We start from the raw sequence: 25284 nt of genomic DNA, 5'->3' as shown, positions 1-25284 counted from the left end.
ATTACAATTGATAACTAGCACATATCCATGAACAAAAAATTACAATTGACAAAAAGAGAGCTGTTGTTGGCCTTGCAGGTTGACATCATTTACAATTATCACCAAATGACAAAAGGAGAAGCAGTTGTCTCTCATCTTTCACTCCCTTGTCTTCTTCCAGATCCTCTTCCCCGCTTTCCTCTCTCACTCCACTTCCTTCTCCAATTCCCAACAGTGAATAAGTGGTTCTTTCCTAAATAAGCATAGTTCAAATTTATCATTCCCTTATTTGCATCAATTAAGAGTCTCTAAAAAGCAATCCTTCTTAGTTGATTGGTACGCTGCTGATGAGCAGGTTGCTGCGGCTATTGGGAGTGCTCATGTGCAGCCTCTTGCTGATGAGATGGCTCATGTGTAGCCTGTTGCTAGTGGGAATGCTCCTATGCAATCTCTAGCTGCTTGGATTGGTTCTACGCAAGCTCCTAATGCGACCCTCCATTGGTACTCTGTTGTGCTCTGGTATGTTGTCTGGCTTTCCGTTGAACCCTTTTGACCTGTCATCATTTACAAATTACATGAATAAATATGTATGAAAATTAATACCAAGATGTAACAAGGTTTAAAGCCCCTGACCTGCTGTGATGTATTTGTTGCTGACTGCTGCACTTTACTTATTACTATTTGCTGTTGATCTCCCTGAGACACCCTTGAATTGTTCTCTTTTTTGCATGTTGCTACATTATGTCCTGCTGCCCTTATTTCCTGCAATGTATCGCAACTCTTCGCCTTAATTTTCTTCCATGATATTTACCTTAGTCACGTCTCTTTTTCTAACTTTCTTGGGCCTCTCGAGTGGAGTTACACTCGAAGGTGGGTCCAACACTAGTATTGATGAAAAGGGCCAATGATCATGACCATTAATAGACTCTAGCACATTATTGTAGATTCTAAGGAATAGCTCTTTACTGTAACACTTATCTAACTCTTTGTACGGGTCACCATTGTTCATGTGAATAGAAGCAATGGCATGATAGCAAGGAATACCACTCACCTCCCATAATAGACATGCGCAGTGCCTTTTTTTCAAATTAACAACAAATTGGGCCCCATGTGGGCCATGAACTTGATAACTATCAATTGAATTGAAGATTGGCTTCCACTAACTTGCTAATTTGACCCTTTCTCCTACAATTTCTCTAATCAGTGGGCCTGTTGGACCTCGTACCTTTACATTGCTAACTTTCTTGCGTGAATCCTCTCCATTAGCATAATTCTAATTGACTCTAGCATTGATATAATAGACTATTCTCTTGCCTCCAAAATATGTGCATTAAATGACTCACAAATTATTTACAAGTAAATCCGATTTTGTGTGAGTAAGGAAGAAAGTTTTGCCCCTAAGAGGTGGAGTATTCTTGACCCACTGGAAGGCCTCTTTGTTATACTTTTTCAAGTCATCCATAGCTTTATTGTAAAGTGGGATTGTTGTGCTACTAGCAATATTCCAAAGTCTGTCCTTTAAACCTTGTCTAGGATGCTTTTTCTTGAAGTTCCTATATATATACTACACACAGTACCTATGTTCAGAGTTCAGAAGCACATCTGAAAGTGTTGTCCAACCCCTGTAGCAAGAACAAACAAACAGATAATCGTGGCTTGCACAAAAAAAATGATAGCTATGATACAGTAAATGGCATACCTTCTATTGATCAGAACTAAATGTGTAGTGGAATTGATTATCAATTTCTAAGTCAACCTTCAAAGTGTCAAGACCCACCTCCACTACTCAGTTGCTTCTTTTTCCACTACTGCCCATGCAATGGGCCACCAACCATTATTAGGGTCCACTCCAATTGCAGCCAACAATTGTCCTGGATAGGAACCCTTAATGTGGCAACCATCCAATCCTATTATTGGCCTACAACCATCATGAAATCCTCTCTTCGGTGGCCCTAAACAACAATACAATCTCATGAATCTAGGATCCCTCTAGGAGTTCTAAATGAAGTAAACATCACCTCCATAGTACTACTAGCATGAGTTTTCTTTATCTCTTCACAATACTCCTAGATTTTTTAGTATTGTGCTTTAGCAAAACCCTTAACCAGCTCAGCTGCCCTTGCCTTTGCCTTAGTAGCAACCCATCTAGATACCTTAGCTTTGTAGTCCTCGTGCACTGTCTATCTTAACTCCCTAATTGGCATGTGAAGGTTTGTCCTTATCCTCTCAACATACCTATTAGCCAACTATTTGGCATTTAAATTCTTTTTTTCCAAGCGTGATTGCAGTTCTCATGCACATCATTCATTGTTTTGGCCACTAGATCATTTGTTCCAAGTGCTTTCTCAATCGAAGCAAAGACAAACCACTAACAGGGTAATTTGCATTTGACCCTCACTCTCTTTGACTTTTTTTTTGGTCCACATTGGCTTTCCCAATCTGATACCATACTCTCTAATAGCAACCTTGAATTTGGCTCTTGATTCAAATTTGATGCCCAACTCAAACTTGGGGTCAGCCTTGAACTTCTCCATAGAAAGTCTTTATATCTCCCTTGGTACCCATCTTCCTCCTTGGATGATCCAATATCACTGTTTAGATGATCAGCCATGTAATCTTCATCCAATGGATTGCTCTCAACTTGTTCTCCCGCTTGCTATTGCTGGGTTAGTCTAGATTTTCTCTTCTTCACCTATTTTTTGTTGTCTACAGGCTGCTGAGATGCTTGACTTTCAAACATTGGTTCTTGGGTTTGCTGGACATCTACATCAGCTTGTTGGCTTACAAGTCTTTGCTGCTGCTGCTTGGATTTTGAACCTGCTGGTGTGCTAGTTGGCAAGTGTGGATACTCTGTAACCTAGCTGTCAAGTAGATCTTCTTGCAGCCGTTCATCACCACAATATTTTGCACCACCACTAAACCCATCAAATTCTATATCTGATTTTGAGTCGGAAGCATCTTTAATGTGAACTTCATCTTGAAACTGTTGTTGGTCACCACTAATAGGCTGTTGAGTACTAGTTGTTGCTGCATCACTGTTTTGTCTATCTGTAGGCTGCGCATTGTTAGGAATTGCTTCTCTACCAGCATCACCAGGAATTTGTTGAGTACTAATTCCAGCTACATCATTGCTAGGACCTTTTTCCTACCCCTCCTACTTGAACTTGTAGCTGATTTAGTGAATTTGTTTCTCTTGGTCACCAAATCAAAACAAGGTTTTCTAACAACATGGTCTTGCTCGTCAAACTCTTCAATCAAGACTCCAGATTTTCTCCTTTGCATGTCATTCTCAACAGCTGATTCATGTGTCAATATTTCCACAATTTCTTCTTCTGTTAAATGGTTACACTACACCTCCATCACCTTAAAAGTTTAGGTCCATTCACAAAACATATTGATATGTTGATCAGTAGATAACTCCCTTAATCCATTTGATAGGTCTTTGTCTAGTTCAACAGAATAGTACATCAATATTGCATCGGCATGACCTAGCTCCTCAATCATTTTGTTTAGTTCATGAATAGACATTCTCTCAGCATTGTATATATCCACAGTCTGCTTCTCCATCAACATAGTTAATGTACTGTCCCCAACTAATTCTACCCCCATGATGTATCGTATAGTGAACCATTCAGACCCAAGTGCTACAATCAATATGCAAAAAAAAAAAATCAAATTGATTTATTATTTATTATTTATCAATAACTACTCCAATTTAATAACCCTGTATATGAACTACATTCCAATGTTGTTGATTAAATAATATCTACTTTAATCAACAACTACTAATATACAAATACATTATTATCTTAAACCCTGCTTCTTGGTCCATTTGCATAAAGACGTCAGGACCACATTTCTTGTCATTGTCAAAGACAAAACTGCTATTTTAGGACCACAAAACCCCACTTTTAATACCACCCATACAGATTAATATTTGCAACCCTAGGCCCTAACCCACCCACAGTGAACACCATACATCATGTTGTTCCCAACCCACTATACAGATCTGCATATGATTGACAAAAGAGATAGTTGTAAGAGTTTGAAGATCAACATACCGTACACCATGTATGGTTCAATGAAATCATCCCTTCTTCTGATCCTCCAGCCCATTATCGATGAACGCATATCCGAAGATTTCTTCTACACACAAACACCTTCGATACATCAAGCAACTACAGCCTAAATTTTTTGTGTTGAGGGGTTTGGGTTATCATTAGTGATTTTTTTTTGTATGAGATGTGGATTTTAGTAATTGACTTGCCATTTACCAGATAGTGAATTGTTTTACCCTATTTGGTGACTTGTGCTGACGAAAACACCCCTCGTTTATTCCTTATGTCTCGCGCTTGTTGCTCTTTTTGTTGGACTTAATGATTCTAGCTCACGGGAGGGCCACAAACATAACATTTAATTAGATGGATGGCCAAAAGCATTCATTTAATAGTTGGGGATCAAAACTTGAATTTTTAAATAGTTCGAGGGCCATCGAGACATTTTTCCCTATTCACAAAAATGTAATTTTTTCTATCTAATTTATCAATGTGTACCTATTGACAAAAGAAAAATATATATTTTAAGTGTTTGAGTTGTCAAAAAATTGTTTCTAACTCAATAAAAATATGTTTCCACGAGTGATTTGATAATAATGTTTATATATGACGGACACAATCTATCAATTTAATGATGACTATATGTATGCACAAAGTCAATATGTACAAACTTGATAATTTAAGATATTAAGTTTACTTGTGAAGTTTCCTATACATAAAGAATTTATACTACAATGAGTCATAGAATATTAGTGACATCCTCTTGTCTTTTTTATTAAATATGTATGCCACTGTTTCATATTACTTCTATGCTAATTTTGCCCTCACTAAAAATTTTTTCTAGCTCCACCACTGATTTCACCTACAATTATTCTTTTTCTTTTTGTAGCATAGCATTTTTGTGGTGAATTTAAAATTAAGAAAAATTGTTCAAAACATCTCTCACATTTTATAAAATAGTTTTTTTAATTTTTTATTTTTAAAAATGTAATTTTATGTCTATTACAAATTCACATTGGTCAAATTTGATCCCTACCTAGGTTTTTCAACTAGTTTTTGATTGGAATCTAGCATGTGCCTTGTACCTGGTTATTTTTTAGGGACAAAATTATTAAATTACATTTTACATAATTCAATCCATAATCTCACATTTTAGAAAATAAAGTTTTTTGTCCATCACATTTCACAAAAATAAACCTTTTCATCTCTCATTGATCATATATACGAATAATTTTTTTCTTATTTTTGAAAACCCATGTATATGTCTATTTGATTTCACCTGAATAGTATAAATAGCATGTAATATATCTCTATTTGATTTTATTTGACCAAACTAATTGTAGGTTAAATCAAATAGAAATATATTACTTGCTATTCATACTGGTTAGATGAAATCAAATAAACATATAAATGGGTTTAAGAAAAAAAAAAGTGATTTGCACACAAAATCAATGTGTGATGAAAACATTCATCTTGTGAAATCTGAGGAATGAAAAATTTAATTTTGTGAAATGTAAGGAAAAAAAATTTAATTTGTGAAATGTAACAAATTTGACAATTTGCTCTTGAAATGTGACTATAGATCGGATTATATAAAATAGAATTTGACAAATTTGCTCCTGAAAAATAATCACGTGCAAAGTATGTGGTGAATTGTAGTAAAAAACTAGTTAGAAACCTTGACAGAGACCAAATTTGACCAAAATATGAAATTATAAGGGATGTAAAATTACACTTTTAAAATTGAGGGATGAAAAAAGTTATTTTAAAATATGACGGACGTTTTGAACAATTTTTCCTTAAAATTATTGTAGGTACTATTATTATTTAAATACAATTCATCAAATTTTGTTTTGATTCATTAAAAAGTGAACAAGTAATTCATAAACAAACCTTATCTTTTATCACCTGTATACAGTTAAGATTCTAACAAAACTATTCATCAATTTTTTGTTTTTATTTGTTAAAAAGCAAACAAGTAATTCATAGACAAACCTTATTTTTTCTCACCTGTATATAGTTAAGATTCTGACAAAACTATTATAAGCTACTTGAAACATTACAATATTTAAAATTTCATCAAATTATCTCTCAATTACCAAACATTAGGTGATCCACAACTGTTGAAGATCAATTAAATGCATTGAAATTTAGAAAAAAATTCTATGGTCCCTTTTTGGTGCCATTCCTCAAGTTGTATCTCTAATTAAAGATAATAGTTTAAATTTTAAATATTTATAATGTTTAATCTAAGGGTCGATAAAACATCTTTCACCATCTAACGATAAATTCACTTGTGGGTATAATACTCACAAGCGATTGTAGAATCCCCTAAAATTATATGCTAATAAACTTGTTGCCTTCCTCCCCTTTGTTCGCTACACAAGCAAGTCAAGCTAAGTTTAACAACCAAAAATTAATTTTTATATTCTTGTAAAATTGATATAAGGACAATATTGAAGTTTGAAGTCTAGTATGCCTGGATATGGATTTCTTTTCTGCCTTGCTAGAATTTCTATCAGGGGCTTAATGTCATCTTGAAAAAACATTTTATTGGCTCAAGTACAATTTCTTCAAATTTTCAGTATCCTAACCAGCAGGGATAAGAAAATTACTTCAATGATTAATATGGAGATAAACTTGGTGACCAACTAAAGATAGACTCCAAAGTTCAAATGGGTTCTTAGGAATCACTAAACGATAGTTACTGTGTGACCTAAATAAAAATACAAAAAGAAGTACAATAAGGTAAAATCCTGTTACACTTTCCAAATAGTCAAAACTCCAGAAAAAACTAGACTTGTTTGGAAACCTTACCAGAAATTACTAGCTGGGATATCCTTCTCTCTCAGGTCTGTTGTTCAGTACTTGAAAATGAGGATATTCTTTTCCACAATAGAACATAATAAAGTTTTTCTTTTTTTTTTTTGGTTTTTTATTTCCTTTTTTTCTTCTTCTTTTTTTTTTAGGGCAAGCAGCAAGTAGCAAGGTTGAAACCCTGCCCCTAATGTGGAATTACGACTAGGGCACAAATTTGTGGAAATCTCTCTTAAAGAATAGCATAAAATAAAGATACAGATATATAAAGCTTTTTGATCTCCACCAAAAATAAAATAAAAATGTATGAGCTGTAAGATTTGACCTCCACCAAAAATAAAAAAAAAAAAATGTATGAGCAGTGTTAACATGATTAGGCAGTTTTATGAGTTTATTTATCATTAATATTTATCTAACATGATTAAGTTTCAGAGGTGGGAAAATTGGAAAAAAAATTGAATTTTTTATATTAAATTTTAAATTTTAATCCTTCAGAATAAAAAATGAGTCATTTTATATAAATGCTCATTTTTTGTTCATGCTCATCTTTTCAGTCAATATTTGACAGGAGAAAGTCACGGACGATCACTAGCAAGTCACTTAATCTATCATTTTTGTGAGAACTTGTAAAATCCCTTATATTTTTCTTAAAATTCCCTTTTTATTTGGCATTTATTCCTTTATAATATTTTTTTACTACTTATTTACTCCCTCAATAGTTGTAATGAATAAGAGATTTAAGAGTTTTACCCTTAGTTTCATAGTTTGGGTAAATTAGGGTTTTCGCGTATTTTGGCCGTGTGATCACTTGGTAAGGTGTGTACTAGATTTGGTGGTTAAGAGTGAGTTCTATATAAGAAAAAGTGTGTGATTAGAAGTGATATAATAAGTGAGTGAATTATAAGTGAAATCCTTAGTACGTTCAAAATAAGGAAAAATGGCTTGAACCGATGTGTACTGTTCGCTACCGATTGAGTGCACCACTTGAATACCACTTTATTACCTTAATATCATTGACATTATTGCAGAAATATCAGCCCTTAATTATCCTAGAGAGGGCCGAAATTATTGACTAAAAAGAAAGGAAAAAGAAGAAAAATTGAAGACTTAATCTTGGAGTGACAAGTGGCAACCATCCAAGGGTTGTTTGACCAACCAATTTTCTTCATTTTTATCACCAAATTCACTTCTTTTCTTCTTCATTTCTACACGTTTCAGCCGAGCTTAAGGGAGAGAAAAAACCAAGTGAACAAACTCCAACTTTTACCTTGAATCATCTTCATTTGAGAGAAATCACCCAATCTAAACTGATTAAACTCTCACTTGGGAACTTAGGAAGCTTTGTGTGGTAAAGTTTTGGAAAGAAAGGTTATGGTTTTCTCTTGCAAGAATCCTTAGTGAGCTATTATGGCTGCCTATCCTCTTTCTCTTCCTTAATCTTGTTTACGTTTGGATAGAATCTTATATTTTTGGCTTGAGATGGTTAATTTGTTAGTTTGGCATGATATGTTGGATGGTTGAGCTAGGGTTGGAGATTTTCAGTATGTATATTATTGTTTACATAGTATATGATGTGGAGGAGCTTGGATAGGGACTTAGGTAGTGATTCAAGACATGAATGTGGTTAGTAAGCATTGAATCATTAAATTTCAGCTTTAGAGAGAAATCTGTCCTGTTTCTGACATGTTTAATTCGTCCATGTTAGAGGTCGATTCAGGCCTAGGTCACATGAAAGTTGTAGGGAATGGAGTTATATAGCTGCCTGTAAAATTTCACATCAATCGGAGCACTGTAGCATGTGAAATAACTAAAATACCCTGACTGTCAAATACACTGTTTCGCGGACAGTTTTCTATTTTCTTTGAGATTTCACATTTTGACCTTGAAAATACACGATTTTTGTGTTTATATCTTCATAGGAAATGTAGTTCTCTGTTTTAGCTTCAAAATGGTATAAAGTGTACCCCAATTCGATAAGTGTAGCTTTAGTGGTGATCGAAATGCTAAGAATGATCAAAACGCTAAAAAACGTCAAACCTGTAACTTTGGCTTCGTTTTTCACTTTGATCCGTATCAAATCAGCAGTTGGTCCAAACATGAAAATTTTAGTTCTATGTTTCATCTTTCCAACGCATCTGATCAGACTTTTGTAACCTAAGTTATTGCCATTTGAATCCAGTGTTGACAACCAGACTGACAATGAAATTCTGGTTCTGTAATTTGCAAATTCGATCTAAATCAACTATGAATTGGGTTGACTTGTCTTCATGAAAGCTGTAACCCTTTGTCTTAGTTTTGAAATTCTACCTAATATACCCTGATTCGATAACTACAGCTCCAGTTATGGTCGAAACCGTACAACCCGTTTTCATACCGTTTTCCGTCGCGCGCACCGTTTCCATTTCCATGCCCACGCGTATGCATTTCTTGGCCGTTTTTGTTGTTTTGGCCGTTTTAGGCCTTATTTCCATTATGATGATTGTTTAACTAATAGTTAAGTATAATCTTTTATCACAAGCAGTAACGACCCGGACGGAGTCGGTGGACTCGTATAAATTGCATTGAGTTGCGTGCTAGTTGTTTTGAGTGAGTAATTGGGTTTGTTATGTATAAATTGTCAAAGTACTTTGTATATGTTAAATGGGTACTTAGACGAGGGTGTATTTTATCTCACTCGACTTAAGCCCATTCTCTGTTCTTTATTTAATACGTGAGAATACACGCCTTGTGTTAAGTATCCCCCTTGTGCTGTGTGCTGTTGGGGTGATTACATGACTTGAATATTTTGATGAGTATCCCCTTTGTGTTGTGTGTTATTGGGGTGATTACATGACTTGAATATTTTGATGAGAGATATCATTTATTGTGAGATTGGATATCTCAGGGTTTGGTTCCAATCCGATTCTAAGGGTAGACGGACTATTCGAGTCGGTCGGGGTTTGGTCGAAATCAATTCTATGCTAACCGAAGAAGGGCCAAGATTTGGCCAACCGAAGAAGGGTCGAAGAAAGGTACCGTCCCTGTCAGTTAATGGCCAAGATTTGGCTAACAAAATTTGTAAGGTCTAGACTTTAACATGTGTGGGACTCACAAAATGTTGTTCTAGTATTACTCGCTGTTGTTTTAGTGTTATATCGTATACAAATGATGTTACACCGTGTACAAAATGCACACAAGCTTTCGAAATGGTTGCACTGACAGCCGTTCCAACCCCGGGTCCATGCTAACCTTGGGATTTTATTCTTTGTTAAAACAAAGTGATTTTGCTTTTGCTCGAGCTGCTGTGTGCAGTTGACTGGCCAACGGGGGTTGATAAGGTGAACGGGGAAAGTAAGTGGAGTCTACGGATTATGAGTATTTTGGTTGACAGAGTATCAACAGGTGGTCAAGCTCGGAGAATTGAACTGGTTTTGAAGCCACTTGTATCCTACCATTGTGATGTTACATTTCTGTTTTTTTTATGCGAAATATCTTGGTTTACATGTTTATTTGGTTGTGATTTAACGTTTTACCCCCAATTATTCACAAAGCATATAGTTTACCCAATTCCATTTGTTTTTCTTAGCAGGGACCAACGCAGGGATCGCTCGGGAAGGTGTGTAGTATAGGTGACTTTTGGTTTATAGAATATTTGATTTTGCCCTAATACTTGTTATGAGTTGACTAGTAAGATGTATATATTTGTTGTGGTGGTTATAGTTAGTAACTTCTCTAGGGTTTACTTTCTGGTACTAGTGGTGTGTATGGCTTGATGTAATAGTTTATACAATTTTTGAAGATATAATAGTGTAAATGGAACTCTCTTTTATGTAAAGTCTATTTTCTTGTTTTAAGTATCGAGTTCTGGCGCGAGTTAGGTAGACGATCCGCTAAACCCTTTGGTACGCCTCTGGGTACGGTGGGGTCGTCACAATTTTCCTCAATTCTACTCCACCAAACTCTAATTTAACAAACTTATAAATGCACCATTTCCCTCTTTCATTGCCATCCTTCCCCACCATTCCCACTTACACCACCACCACCAAGTAGAGAACACCATTCCCACTTACACCATCACCAAATAGAGAGCATCACCACCACATCCCACCATTCCAACTTACAACACCACCATCATCATCAAATAAAGAACACCACCACCAAATAGACAACATTGATGTTTGGTTGTAGCCAATGTTTTTTCAACCACATGGTTAATTTTTTTAATTTTATTTTAAATAATTTGGATAACACTAAAATTTCAAAAAAATTAGTGCAAACTGGTATAACTATATGATTTTTACCGTTTTGACTACCTTAACTAGTTCTTGAATGGTTCAATTAAACTTTTAGATTTAATACAGAATCTGACCCCATGCAATATGACTGCTAAGCAATTCAACTAGTTGAACCGACTAGTCTAATGTAGTTTTTAAAAACACTGTTTAGGTGTGCTTTTTGGCATATCATTCTTAGCATTATTGTTTTCACAGTTGGTATTGGGCAGAAATTACAAAATTTTACTTTGGCCATATGCTGAATGAGGTAGTAGCTTCACCAATTAAATCTCTTATAATTATTTAGACAGCTAATTTTATACATATTTTTTGAATTCACAAAATAATTTTTCATTAAGAGTATACTAATGCTCATTTCTTGCAGTGATAGATCTATTCTTTCACGTGCTGCAATGACCAAAGAATATTTTCATTTTAAGGCATATAATATTTAGAAAAATGTAATTTTTTCTATCTAATTTATCAATGTGTACCTACTGACAAAAGAAAATATATATTTCAAGTGTTTGAGTTGTCAAAAAATTGTTTCTAACTCAATATAAATATGATTTCATGAGTGATTTGATAATAATGTTTAAGAATATGACGGACACAATCTATCAATTTAATGATGACTACATGTATGCACAAAATCGATATGCACAAACCCGATAATTTAAGATATTAAGTTTACTTATGAAGTTTCCAATACACAAAGAATTTATACTATAATGAGTCATGGAATATTACAGACAGCCTCTTGTCGTTTTGATTAAATATGTATGCCGCTATTTCATATTACCTCTATGCTAATTTTGCCCTCACTAAAATTTTTTTCTAGCTTTGCCACTGATTTCTTCTACAATTATTCATTTTCTTTTAGTAGCATAGCATTTCTGTGGTGCATTTAAAAATTAGAAAAAATTGTTCAAAATGTATCTCACATTTTATAAAATGATTCTTTTGTTTCTTACTTTTAAAAATGTAATTTTACGTCCATTACAAATTTACATTAGTCAAATTTGATCTCTATCTAGGTTTCTGACTAGTTTTTGAATGGAATCCAGCACATGCCTTGCACGTGATCATTTTTTCGGAATAAAATTATTAAATGTGTAATAAAATTTTTATCTTGTTTTTGAAAACCTATGTATATGCCTAATTGATTTCACCTGAATAGTACAAATAGCATATAATATATCACTATTTGATTTCACTTGATGAAGTTAATTGTAGGTGAAATCAAATAAAGATATATTACATGCTATTCGTTCTGGTCAGGTGAAATCAAATAGGTATATACATGGACTTAAGAGAAAAAAAAAAAAAAAAAAAAAGCTATTCGCATACATATTCAATAAGGGATAAAAACACTCATTTTGTAAAATGTAAAGAATAAAAAATTCATTTTGTGAAATGTGAGAACGAAAAATTTTTTGTGAAATATGAGGGACTATAGATTGGATTATGTGAAATAGGATTTGACAAATTTGCCCCTAAAAAATAATCACGTGCAAGGCACGTGACGAATTTGAACAAAAGACTAGTAAAAAACCTTAATAGAGACCAAATTTGACCAATATGAAATTATAAGGGATGCAAAATTATGCTTTTAAAAGTGAGGAACGAAAAAAGTTATTTTTATAAAATGTGACAGACGTTTTGAACAATTTTTTCTTAAAATTACGTAGGTACTACTATTATTTAAAACTTTTGTTTTATTCACTAAAAAGCGAACAAGTAATTCATAAACAAACCTTATCTTTTATCACTTGTATATAGTTAAGATTCTGACAAAACTATTCATTAATTTTTGCTTTTATTCGCTAAAAAGTGAACAAGTAATTCATAGACAAACCTTATCTTTTCTCACCTGTATATAGTTAAGATTCTGGCAAAACTATTATAAGCTACTTGAAATATTTCAATATTTAGAATTACATTAAATTATCTCTCAATTACCAAACATTAGGTGATCCACAATTGTTGAAGATTGATTAAATGCATTGAAATTTATGAAAAATTCTATGGTCCCTTTTTGGTACCATTCCTCAACTTGTATCTCGCATTAAAGATAAGAATAAGGATATGTTCGATAAAACTGAAGTTTGAAATCTGAAATATGAAGTCTGAATCCATTAAGTTATTGAAATGTTAAGTACTAAATTTAATACATTTAAGTGCATATCACATTCAATGAGGAGTGAATAGATTATCACTTAATATTGAGAGCAAGTTTTGCATAAGAAATTCAGTGCCAGTTAATTAATTCAAATGTTCAATTTTTTGTTATCAAACGATCTGAATATGTTAAGATAAACAAGGCTTAAATCTTATATATACTGACAGTGTATATGCTATTACGGTTGAATGCACGACACATGTGCAAAATTTGGGTTTCAAATACAAATTCGAATTATATGTCATGCATCCAATGGTGAAAGTGTATAGAAGATTAATTCTAAAGGTAATAGTTTAAATTTTAAACATTTAATAATATTTAATCTAAGGATCAATAACACTTCTTTCACCATCTAATGGCAAATTTCACTTGTGGGTATAATACTCACAAATGATTGTAGAATCCCCTAAAATTATATGCTAATAAACTTCTTGTCTTTTTTCCCGCCCTGTTCGCTACACAAGTGAGTCAAGCTAAGTTTAACAACCAAAAATTGATTTCTATATTCTTGTAAAATTGATACAAGGACAATATTGAATTTTGAAGTCCAGTATGCTTGGACATGGATTTCTTTTCTGCCCGACTAGAATTTCTATCAGGGGCTTAATGTCATCTTGAAAAAACTTTACAGGCTTAAGTACAATTCCTTCAAATTTCCAGAATCCTAACCAGCAGGAATAAGAAAAGTACTTCAATAATTAATATGGAGATTAACTTGGTGACCACTGACCTAGTAAAGATAGACTCCAAACAGGTTCTTAGGAATTAGTGAACTATAGTTACTTTGTGACCCAAATAAAAATCCAAAAGAAGTACAAGTCTATTTAAGGTAAAATCCTGTTACACTTTCCAAAATGTCAAAACTCCAGAAAAAGAGTAGATTTGTTTGGAAACCTTAAGCAATATAAACTGTCAAATCATAGCATATCTTTAGTATCTTTTATGTATATCCGCGTCTGCACAATGTTGACACATCAAATTACTACCTTAATCAATAAGCCTAAGTTTATGAGTTGCAGGGTAGTTCCTTGAAAAGGATAAAAATGGTAAAGCTGCTATATCAATTGGCTTGAAATACAAGTAAAGTCTGACCAAAGAAACAGCATAATGTGGACCAAGGACATTAGATAGGGAAGAAGGACAAACTTAAAATGGAAATCGCTAAGTGTACAAAAGAAAACAGTATTATATTTTTATACAAAAGATGAAAAGAAAATAAATAAATAAATGTCGGAACCACAAACACAAGTTCACTTCCCAGATATTATTTTATTTATTTTTTGTCAATCGTCACTTATATATCCTACACTTACTTTTACTCCTACTCTAATCTATTATAGAGAAAGAGCCCAGCTGATCTTACAGGGAACTAACGAAAATTGAACTACCATCGGACTAGATGGGTGCATTACGCACCAGTATAAATTTAGAGGAAACCACATATAGTGGCAAGTCACAAATAATGGCAAGTGATGGGAGGCAATTTTTAAATTCTTGATCTTCTGTCCCACCAAACCGTAAAGATTTTGGTGGTAGGACATGGTATTGAGTTTCTATAATGTGACAAATTTTTAGAGTATTATTAAGGTTTGAACCCTTCAATTCCTACTCTACCAAGCCTTTAAGACTCCGGTGGTGGGGCATGGTATTGAGTTTTGATAATGTGACAAATTTTGGTTTTATTGGGGCATGGTAATTGGAATGAGAAATTAGATTGATTTCTTTGTGACTTGGTGTGAATAAATTGATGACTATTAAGTCTATTATCAAGTGTGTACGTGTCACATTATATTTTGCAATTAGGATTTTAATTTTCGTCATACATTTTTTTAGTTCTCTTATATCAATGTAAGAGCTGCACCATCTCATGCCTAAAGTTGATTGAATTTCTCGTTGTATAGCAATTTTGGATACATTGTTAAATAAAATTGGTACTGATATTACTCAATCTTTCAATGTGTTCCCACCATATATTTTGTCTCTATACAAATTTTTAATGCGCGGTTACAGATCATTAATTGTCCAGAAGGGAACAAACTCTTTTCCAAAAGTATCATCATGAGTTTCTAAATGCTGACCTCATAAAATATTATACAAATAGAAATTCGTCTCCATATTAAGCCATTTACATCCATTTCCTGTCCACCAAATAAAATATCCGTTAAGTAATTGGACCATATGCAGTAACATGAGTACTATCTTGAACAATTATCTAAAATTTTAATCCAATAATCGAATTGATCCATTCAATTGCCTTCCACATCTTGGGGAGATTAAAGTTTAAACCACAACACTCGCCAGCATGCCATGTGGTTTCAACTATAGAGCATTTTCTTATAGGGTTTTTTCTAATGGATGCTTTGTGAGTACTTTTTAGTGCATCTAGACCATACCTAATTTACTATATGAATTTACATATTAATAATTATTGTCCAATCTTTTATTTATATGCTTTTCCAAAATATGAACATCTGAACTCCATCTTGACAATTGCCCAACACAAACCCTTTCTTATATTAGAACATTTGTGAAAGTTAATGTCTACTACATGACATTTAATTTTCAAACTTTTGGTGTGTCAAGTCTCCAAGTTTATCCCTTTTCATTTTCCCCCAAAATATGTGTAAAGCCCAAGTGGAATCCACACTTATAATGACCATAGAATATTAAAATAAAAAAGAGGTCAATTTCTATATTAACCTTATATAACTTTCTATTACATAAACGATTTTTGTGATGAGTGTCCAACACATTTAAATCGCACCCAAACTGTCATGTATATATGTACACTAATAATTAATATTCTCTTTTATATTTATATATTTTCTCTAATTAGCTTTATCTTTCCAAATGTCTCACTTCTAAATTAGATCGAGTGTCCAATGAAAACATTTTTCTTTAAGTGATAAATTTTAAATTCAGGATCCTTTATCTAAATCCTTTCTTTCTTACCATCTAACCCAATCCTCCCCTTTCTAATGGGTATCTTGTAAACCCATTAGATAGACCCATACTGAAATAGAATTTCTTACCCAAATTGATTCCTAGTAAAACTACACATCCACAGAGTTTGACCACCTACTTTCGCAAATCAATATAAAATCCATCCATCCATATTTCCATAGTGTAAAAAAAAAGGAAAAAGGAAAAACCAAGTGGGACCCCACATCAAGTCTCCCAACCAAATGCGAAGCTATCCCAATTGTGGCAACCAAATAGATGGATGGTTGACACAGCAGTCATGCACTGCATAGAAGAGTACCAAAACCATGCAACCAAAGAGTTAAAGAGCTTTGCCCCTTTCTATAAATTCGCCATTTGGATGCAGCGTTTGGTCTCACTTTCACAAATACAAATGCAAAAACAGTCCTTCACGCCTCTTTATCTCCCTCTCTTCATCATCTTCTCTCTCTATATTTAGCAAGCCATTAGTTGTTAATACTAATAATCTCTTGTTTATCATTTTTAGCAGTTCCTCTCCTCCTTTTTACTCAGGCAAAAACCCCCCAAAAACCCCCTGGAAAAACCACATGCATGCACATGTATAGGGTCAGGAGAGAGAGTAAACTAGTCAAGAATCAAGATTACTTGCTTTTTATCTGCTTTTTCGTTTTTAGTTTTTCTGTTTTTGATCGATTGGCAGGAGGTATATCTGCAGAATCACCACCAATGGGTCGTGGAAAAATCGAAATCAAGAAAATTGAGAATGCTAACAGCAGGCAAGTCACATTTTCCAAGAGGCGTAATGGGCTATTGAAGAAAGCTTATGAACTGGGCGTTCTTTGCGATGCTGAGGTTGCTGTCATCATTTTTTCAAACACTGGAAAGTTGTTCGAGTTCGCAAGTTCCAGGTATGTCTGTGAATGCTCATGCACACCTTGGATTCCTCCTTTTTCCTTAATATCTGTGTATTCACTGTTTTATGGTTTTTTTTCCTTTTGTTTTTGAGTAGCTGCACGGTTTCTTGATTTTATCGATTTTTTGGTAACTCACCTGTTCTATTTTTTTTTTTTTCACTTTTAGTTCTTCAATTTCTATGGTTATGCTGCATATCTTTCCTTTCATGGCCTGTGGGACTTATGGTTATAACGGTTTATTAGTCTTACAACAATGTTCTGATCGTTTATATGCCTTATTTTCAATTTTTCCCCTTATCTGGAGCCTTGGATGTTTGATTGGAACCAAGAAGTACTTTGTGATGGAGAATTGTGCTAAATTATCAGCTTTTTTTGGTCAAGTTTTAATTTTTATTAGTTTTCACTGTCCAATTGTTTGTTCTCAGCCTCATTTTCTCAAAATCTTTATTCAAAACCGGTGCAAAAATTGGAATTTGAATATAAAAATATCTCCTTTATGTTACAGCTTCAAGGTATTCAATTTCTTTGATTTATATGACTACCACATAGGAATGCAGTTGAATGTTGCCCAAAATTTGTCTTTTGCTTTGCCACATTTTTTTTCTCTATTTTAGTCTAGGATAATTATGCATCTATTATTTGTGGGAAAGTAAAGTGCATTCGAGAAGGGTTGATTTGTCAATGCTGCTTTGATCAAGGACTGAAATGTCATCCTCAATCAGATGGTAGTAATGGTTTTGATAAGTTCAATTGCTAGATTTCAAAATGAAGAAGTAAACTGCATTTATTTAGAATCCAATTAAAGTGTAAAACAACAAATGGAGGAGATGATGTTAGATAAACGCGTAATGCCAATTGACTCTTTTGTCATAGCATAAAGCGGAAGGCAGTTCAACTGTTTTCTACTTTCACCTCAATTAGTCTACATACAGTAAACTTTTTCATTTAGATGAGATTTCATATTGTCGATTTTGTTTTCATAATTCTCATTTGGGTAACAATGAATGGTTAACGCTGAGCTCATATGTATTATCCATTCTATTCATCAGTGTTCAAAGTAAAACAGTCTTCCTCTTAGTGCAGTCAATTGATTCCTGGTCTACATGTGAGAGTTTGTGGCTATTACCGGATTCAATGACATCAATACCAACAAATCTTTATTTGTCAGCACTACACGTGTTGCTTCTCTGTTTCCGTAACGTTTTCTTGTGAGCCATACCTAAAGGGTCCACCAACTTTGCTGTCGCGCATTAATACTGATGAACTAATCCTTCTTCGCGCTTTTGTCTTTACTTAATTATGTTATTTCCTATTGCCTTGAGAAGAAACGGTTGATTATTCAATTTGCATAAAGCCAATGTGATTGTCCAAATCTAAGTGACAAGTTCTAGTGAAGTGTACTTACATGGCTTGCTGTTTTTCTGCTATACTCGTGTTGAGATGGAAAAGTTCAGCTCATGGGTAAATTTCTTCTAATAGAACCACAAAATGAGACAGATGTATTAACTGCTAGTAACCATCATGAACAGAAATCATAATTTTGCCATAGTAAGCATGGTGATAATTTATGTGTACTCATACGGCTTAATCCATTGGAGAAAAGGTTGAATTTGGCGAAGTTTAGCCCTTCACTTATGTCCAACTGTCAAAGTCAGTGTTATATTTTGTTCTCTACCTAAGGAAAGATATCTGACATATCTTTTAGCAAAGAGAAATTTTAATTGAATACTTTATTGTTTCTTAAATCTCTTGATTTAATTAACATTAGATAAGCGATTTCTCATCTTAATGTGGGGCCTTGTTAGAGAAACAAAAGTTAATCTTCAAAGAAAATATTAGTGGTTAAGTTTCAAATAGGAAGTTCTGAAATTTATCAACATTAATGCCCTTCAACTAGTTCTTGGTCTTTGAATGTTTACTCATGAAGGCATCTACTCACAAAAAGTGCTACATGAGTCAATAATCTTTTTATGTTTTTATGTATCCATTCCAACAATGTGAGTTACAGGGCAATCTCCTTAACCTGATGACAGAGTTTTGCCTAATGTCTGCAGGGGCTATGTTTTGAAAATATTTGATTTAAACAAATTCACTCAAGTGTGCAGCATAATGTGTTATTGCAGAATTGTTTTGAAGGAAGCCTTCTCAGCTTTCTTCTCTCAGGAATACACTGAGATGACTATGATCTAGCTTTGTTCAGTTTGTGTTGAATTGGTTGTTTGATGTTGGTCTTGATTTTGTTTCTGATGCTCATATAATTTATCTGGCAAACTAAAATTGCATGACTCCATTTGCGAATAATGTGATGTTATACCTTGCATAAATATGTTGGTTGGTTGCTTAACAGTTATTTAGCTTGGATGTATGCTTGTGTAGAGATATGGTAGAGATGAAGGGGAAAGTAACTCTTCTTTTCCATGGTCATACATCAACATTAAAGTACCAGAATGGTCATGATACTGTTTGGCGGTTCAAATGACCTGCATTTATACTATTTTATTCAGCATCTTTGTATGTCTGAGGCAGAAAAGGGTGAAAGAATTTCATTTATTTTCGCTAAACAATGAAAATCAGGAAACAACAATAATAATTTACTGGTCACATTAGGGTCCTGCATTTTTCCTGCATTTTTCATGATAGCTGCAACAAAATTGATGACTTAGACAATTCAGAGACTGGGAATATAGCTATGCGGCAGTTAAACTACTACATAAGTGCACATGAATGCTGCATTATGTAGAACCTATTTTATGCAGTATAGTTAGTTATGAGATCATTCTGCAGTACACTTATGTGATCTTCATTTTAGGTATCAGTATTGTCTAATTCATGTAGAACCTATTTTATGCAGCATGCCGCAGATAATTGCAAGATACAATAAATGCTTTGAACCATCCGAGTGTGCAACAGTTGAACATCAGCGTGAGGTACAATACTCACATATCACCTCAATTCTATTTTTCTTTTCATCTGTTTGAACTTTTGCCTTCTTCAAATTTTGAACTTGTCTTCCCTCCCACAGCGATTTTGACAAACAAAGAGTAGATAGGAAAATTAGGATGTATTTTCAATTTCTGGCCCACAAATAATCCTTAGCCATTCTTATTTTTCTTGGTTGCTCCCTTGAATGACCAAGAAAATCATGATTGACAGTCATCCTCCTTTTATGGGTTTTGTTGCACCATACTTGGATCTGCCCCTTCCTCAACCTGGAATTCTCAAAGACTCCATGACTTCTCAAATACAATGGGATTTCATCCCTGGTGAATCTTTGATGCTACTTCCTTGTATAATGTTATTACAAACTACAATTTTTGCCCAGAATGCAACAGATTAAGTATCATGATGGCGTCGTAACCATACTTTGTCTATACTACACATCTTTAAATTTCAAGAACAAATCTTAGTTTGCAAAAGAGAAATATCTCCTTGTTCCTCTTTTCAATAATCTAGCAGTCTTTCTATTGCGGACAAGAGGTAACATATTTGAAATCCTACATAGTGCCAAAGGTCATGGAATCTCAGACAATGACAGTGATGCATTTTGTATAGTCTCCATGGTTGTGCTTATAACTGTTAATTCGACAATAAACATTAACATCCCAGGTAATCTATTGCATCAATGATGAAATTAAACCTTTACATCCATAGATTGACATGGCATTGGTTAGCAGCCCAGTAATTGAAAATTGTGAATCTTATGTAATTACAAAAAGAAAAAGAAAAAAAAAAAAGCTTTCTGTAATTACAAATATTTTTGCTGATGTACTGTTAGACAATTCTTGTTTCATGTCATGAGATGGGGTTAGCCTTAAGTTGAAGATGGCTCCATAAGAAACCACTGGATCAATAGCTTAATATGTTCTGAGAATGGCTCTTGGATATCACTACATGTATTTGTGAGGACACATAGAAGGTCTCCACCAGGGCATACATGACACAATAGTGAATTACAGAACATGTAATGTTGCTCAAATTACATGAATCTTGTCCTGTCAGCTATTAAGGATGGATGGCTTAAAGGTTAGTATTTTAGATCTGGCAGAATTATGTGGAGTTGTGATTTAGATGAAAGAGGAATGCCAACTAGCAAACTTGTAATAGGAGTCATTGCAGATTGTTTATGTTGAGCATCTGTAGTCTTTGTTTCTGCGTACAACGAAAGATGCCGCGTACAACGAAAGATGCCGATAATTTTCTTTGGTTCCCTTAAGTTGCCTTCTAATGTGTCCAATCTTCAGCAGCAATTTAGAATTTAGGTATTATCAGAGAAAATGTTAGGACAATACACTATTAGTCAGAAATTAAACGTGTATTATGTTTATACATGCGTGGACTCAGTTCATCTGGTGCCACACCATACCTATTTGCTTATGAGAAATTTTCAGCTGTGCACAAAGCATAGAGATGATACATATTTGTATTAAGAAACAGGGAAACTAGGCCACATATAACTTTAGGTCTTGGTTGAATACTTTCTCATAAATTGCTGATTGGTGTCCAATGGGAAAACTGAACCTACAGAAGTAGAAAATCAGAACATCAATACTCAAGTTACATGCAAATGATCTTTTCTATGGTGTTAAATTATAGATCCAGAAGACAATGATGAGATCTGTCATGTAAGAAATAGCTGTATTATGGTTTTGAAATTGATGATTAGTTTTTCAGGACAGGTATGGGTTCTATGTACACTCAGAGGTACACTTTTTCATTTCTTATGTCATTTATTGGATACTTCGTCAATTGTGACCTTTTGAGCTTTTATCGTATAACATTGGAAACCTTTAAGAAAATTAAATGAGATTTTAGTTTTTCTTTTTCCACCATTAAATTTGAAGTTATGCTAGAAACTTTAAGGTTCTTGATGTCTCTCTTATTTGCAGCCTCTTCAAGGACCTAAGGAAGAAGACATTCTCAAGGAGGAAATTGAGAAGCTTAAGCTGAAACATTCGTAAGTTTTTGTCGATACCTTCTATCTGACTCATTGCCTTATAGTTTACTGAATCTAGGATTGTCACTATATGCTTTTTTTATTTTTTTATATATTTTTATAACTTATAGGCAGATGTTGGGAAAGGATCTTGATGGTTTAGGTCTGAAAGAACTACAGGAGGTTGAACAGCAACTGAATGAGGGCCTATCTTCAATAAAGGCGAGAAAGGTTGGCAGTTCTCATTTGTCTGCAATTTGATATGAAACTAAATGCTGTGGTAGAAAGTGAAGTTTCAGGTTCAGCATATTGTCAACAGTTATCTTCAGTAGAACCTTTCTGAACTTTTCTTCATGTAACACTTCATTTTCAGGAGCGAATGCTCATGGATCAACTTGAGCAAGCAATGATGCAGGTATACCAAAGTATTTCAATTTTTGCCTTGTGTGGATTGCTTATTGTACAAGTGAAGAGTCTTGCATGTACCTTCTGTTATTTGAGAGGAATAAACATTTAAATGTCATTAATAGAATGTAAAACCAGAATTTGGAAGATTGTTTTCTGTTCTTGTACTCCAGAATTTCATTTTTCATTTTCTTTGCTTATCACGGAATTATATTGAAAGATTTTCTAGAAGGAAAGTCAGACACTTTTTCTTGTTAATTGAGTTTGTGCTGTTTTCCTGTTTAGGAGCAAAGGACTTTGCAGGAGAACCAGACTCTGCGCACAAAGGCAAAGAGCTTTCTTTGATTCATTAGATGGTTGTTTGAACTTAATGGTAAATGATTTACTGTTGACAACTTTAATCTGGTGTGATACAAAATGCAGATTGCGGAGCTTGAACATTTACTTCCATCAAGTGGGCATTCAGCTCCAAATTACATTGACTACTATCCAGTGGAGAAAGCAAACATGCCTGCTAAGGGCCTTACTGCACATCCTGATAAAGCCTTAACTTCAGTTGAGAATGAAGATTCTGATACCAACTTGCGTTTGGGGTACATTGCTTTTGTCTTTCGCATTTCCATTTATGTAGCTACTTTGCCTTCCTTTTGGATTAACAGAGTTTTTAGCACCTTGTACTAGAATTTGTAGCTGAAACATGTCTTGTGTATCTCACTCAGGCTCTCTTCTGGAACTTTTGAGAAGAGGAAGGCACCTGAGGCAGCAGACTCCGGTGTTGTCGGTGCACAGAAACGGAAAAGGAGAACCCGTAGCAGTACATATGGGAGACAGATCAATTGATTATTTAACCTTTTGCTACCTCCCTTTGTGATAGGAAGAAACAAAATAGACATAATGCAGAAACAACTTGAGCTATATATGTAACTTTTGGATAGGCGCATGTAGTTTGGCCAAGAGTTGCATGATCCTTGGAAAGCTTAAAACATTATCAAAGTAATGAAACAAGTTTTCGTATTAGTTGTCTTTTTCTGCTCTGTTTCCAGTCTTTCTTATGGGATGAAGTAGCTTTGTAGCCAGTAAAATCTGGATTTCCGCTCCTTTTCACTGTCCTGATGTTCTTAATTTGGTTTGAAATCCCCATTCAGGCAAATTACATGCTGGTTTGCGCCGGATTCGAGTGCTAGTTTTCTGTCAGTTTGTTGATTTCTCTGTTTGGGCTGTTGGGTTGATGATGTTTAAGATTAATCTGTGTCTCCAACTCGTTACTTCTCCCCTCAATATGCTCATTTGCAGTGAGACAACCATAGTTTATTCTGCCACGCTAATTTCACAAACGGACTAGCGTGATGAAATTGAAAATTGAATATTATGAGCAAACCTGATTTACTTGTAGGGGCGTAGTGTGTGTGGGTGTCCTGTGTTTTACAATTTGTGAACAATACATATACATACAGGTATGAAAACTTAAAAATGATTTGTACAAATAGCCTAACATCTATCATTTCTTGAGTCGAATAGTGTCGAGCAATTTATTCCTTGCCACTAGAACTTCAGAGAACAGGCAATCCGTCTGCTTCCCAATTTTCTGAAGCATCTTCTCAAGAACCTCCAATCTTCTACCTAATATTTCTGCAGCTGCATCTCCTTTTCTATGTTCTATCTTTGTAGCTAGCTCAGCTGCTGCCTCGTTAACCTCTTTAATTTCTTTCAACATACTCTTCTGTCTGATCTCTTCACTAAGCAAGGAGTCCAGGCTTTCCAATGATGGATCATGCAAGTTATGAGCTGATTTTCTCATGAGAAAATACGGCTTAACATCACTGCACAGGCCTGATATCATAATTCCAAACAGCCACAATCCAGAGCTTATCATGATCATCATAGCTTCATGAATTATCGATTCCTTGCGAGAACTGAACTGTTCTTCATTCCTTTTGGTACCCTCCACTTTGAAATCATTTCCCAGGTCATTAGGCTGGATTTTCTGAAGATGCTTCAAAGCCAAAGAAGGCGAACTTTCGATCAGGCTTAAACCATGGGCCAACGCTAGCCTAGCCTGGCTTAAATGTGAAAGTGAGGAGCTTATTTTATTGAGCAACTCCAGCACATTCAAGCTGTGCTTAAGATATGCTTCAGATGCAGCAGCTTCCCACTTGCCGATGGGGTAATCTACATCCACCACTAGCTTAGCAAAAGCCTTGTCGATCATCGGTAACGCCTCGAGGCACCTATGAACCCAGGCCAAAGACAAGAACTCTGATCCAGGCTTGGCTTCTACCATAATTTGGCTTAATAACTTCGATACCTCGGATCGAAAAGCCTGAAAAGAAGCCAATAAGGCTTCTTCAGCATCATGGTTGGGGTGATTGTTATGATCCAGTCTGTGATGAAACTTGAGGGAACGACCTAGCTTTTCTACCAAGATTACCATTTGGCCAAAAGAAACAAATAGGAGTATAGGACCAAGAAAGCTTTGAATGAGGTTTTGAGGATAAGGAGTATGAGGGCTGGTTTATTATTATCGAAAAGACTAAAGGCAATCAAGCAAGTTGCAAAAGTGGTTTTTTTATTGGCTACTTTAGCTGTAAGCTTAGCCAACAAGGGATTTGGGATGGACAAAACCAGCAGCAATTGACAAATGTGATATACATTCAATGCAAGGACTAGATGTTGGTGGTCAAATGTGCTCATCCGTGTGCAACTGCGCAAGCTTTATTGCTTTTTAATGTGCATTGTCGTGTGCATTTCTTCTTTCAAGTTGCCATCGGACACGGATTTGGCGACCATTGGGTCCATTTTCTGC

At 34.5% G+C, this 25284-nt stretch overlaps 2 protein-coding genes across 2 annotated transcripts; one reads left to right on the top strand and one right to left on the bottom strand.

Moving 5' to 3' along the window:
• The first annotated feature begins 16624 nt into the window (after positions 1-16624).
• Positions 16625-23498, top strand: LOC113732378 (agamous-like MADS-box protein AGL15). The gene is made up of 8 exons (XM_027258095.2): positions 16625-17137; positions 19995-20070; positions 22030-22097; positions 22208-22307; positions 22450-22491; positions 22767-22808; positions 22905-23074; positions 23201-23498. The coding sequence occupies exons 1-8, from the start codon at positions 16821-16823 to the stop codon at positions 23319-23321; spliced, it is 936 nt and encodes a 311-aa protein (XP_027113896.2). The 5' UTR covers positions 16625-16820; the 3' UTR covers positions 23322-23498.
• A 481-nt stretch (positions 23499-23979) lies between these two features.
• Positions 23980-24912, bottom strand: LOC113728947 (protein BPS1, chloroplastic-like). Its single transcript, XM_027253294.2, has one exon. The coding sequence runs from the start codon at positions 24910-24912 to the stop codon at positions 23980-23982; it is 933 nt and encodes a 310-aa protein (XP_027109095.2).
• Positions 24913-25284: the final 372 nt, after the last annotated feature.

The sequence above is a fragment of the Coffea arabica genome, chromosome 2c, assembly GCF_036785885.1.
Source record: "Coffea arabica cultivar ET-39 chromosome 2c, Coffea Arabica ET-39 HiFi, whole genome shotgun sequence".
Lineage (NCBI taxonomy): Eukaryota > Viridiplantae > Streptophyta > Magnoliopsida > Gentianales > Rubiaceae > Coffea > Coffea arabica.
This window is presented reverse-complemented; position numbering and strand designations above follow the sequence as displayed.

Coding starts and splice junctions, on each gene's coding strand:
- LOC113732378 (XM_027258095.2), top strand. CDS start 16,821: ATGCACATGTATAGGGTCAGGAGAGAGAGTAAACTAGTCAAGAATCAA. Junction 22,308..22,449: donor CTTCAATAAAGGCGAGAAAG/GTTGGCAGTTCT, acceptor CTTCATTTTCAG/GAGCGAATGCTCATGGATCA. Junction 22,809..22,904: donor ACCAGACTCTGCGCACAAAG/GCAAAGAGCTTT, acceptor TACAAAATGCAG/ATTGCGGAGCTTGAACATTT.
- LOC113728947 (XM_027253294.2), bottom strand. CDS start 24,912: ATGGTAATCTTGGTAGAAAAGCTAGGTCGTTCCCTCAAGTTTCATCAC.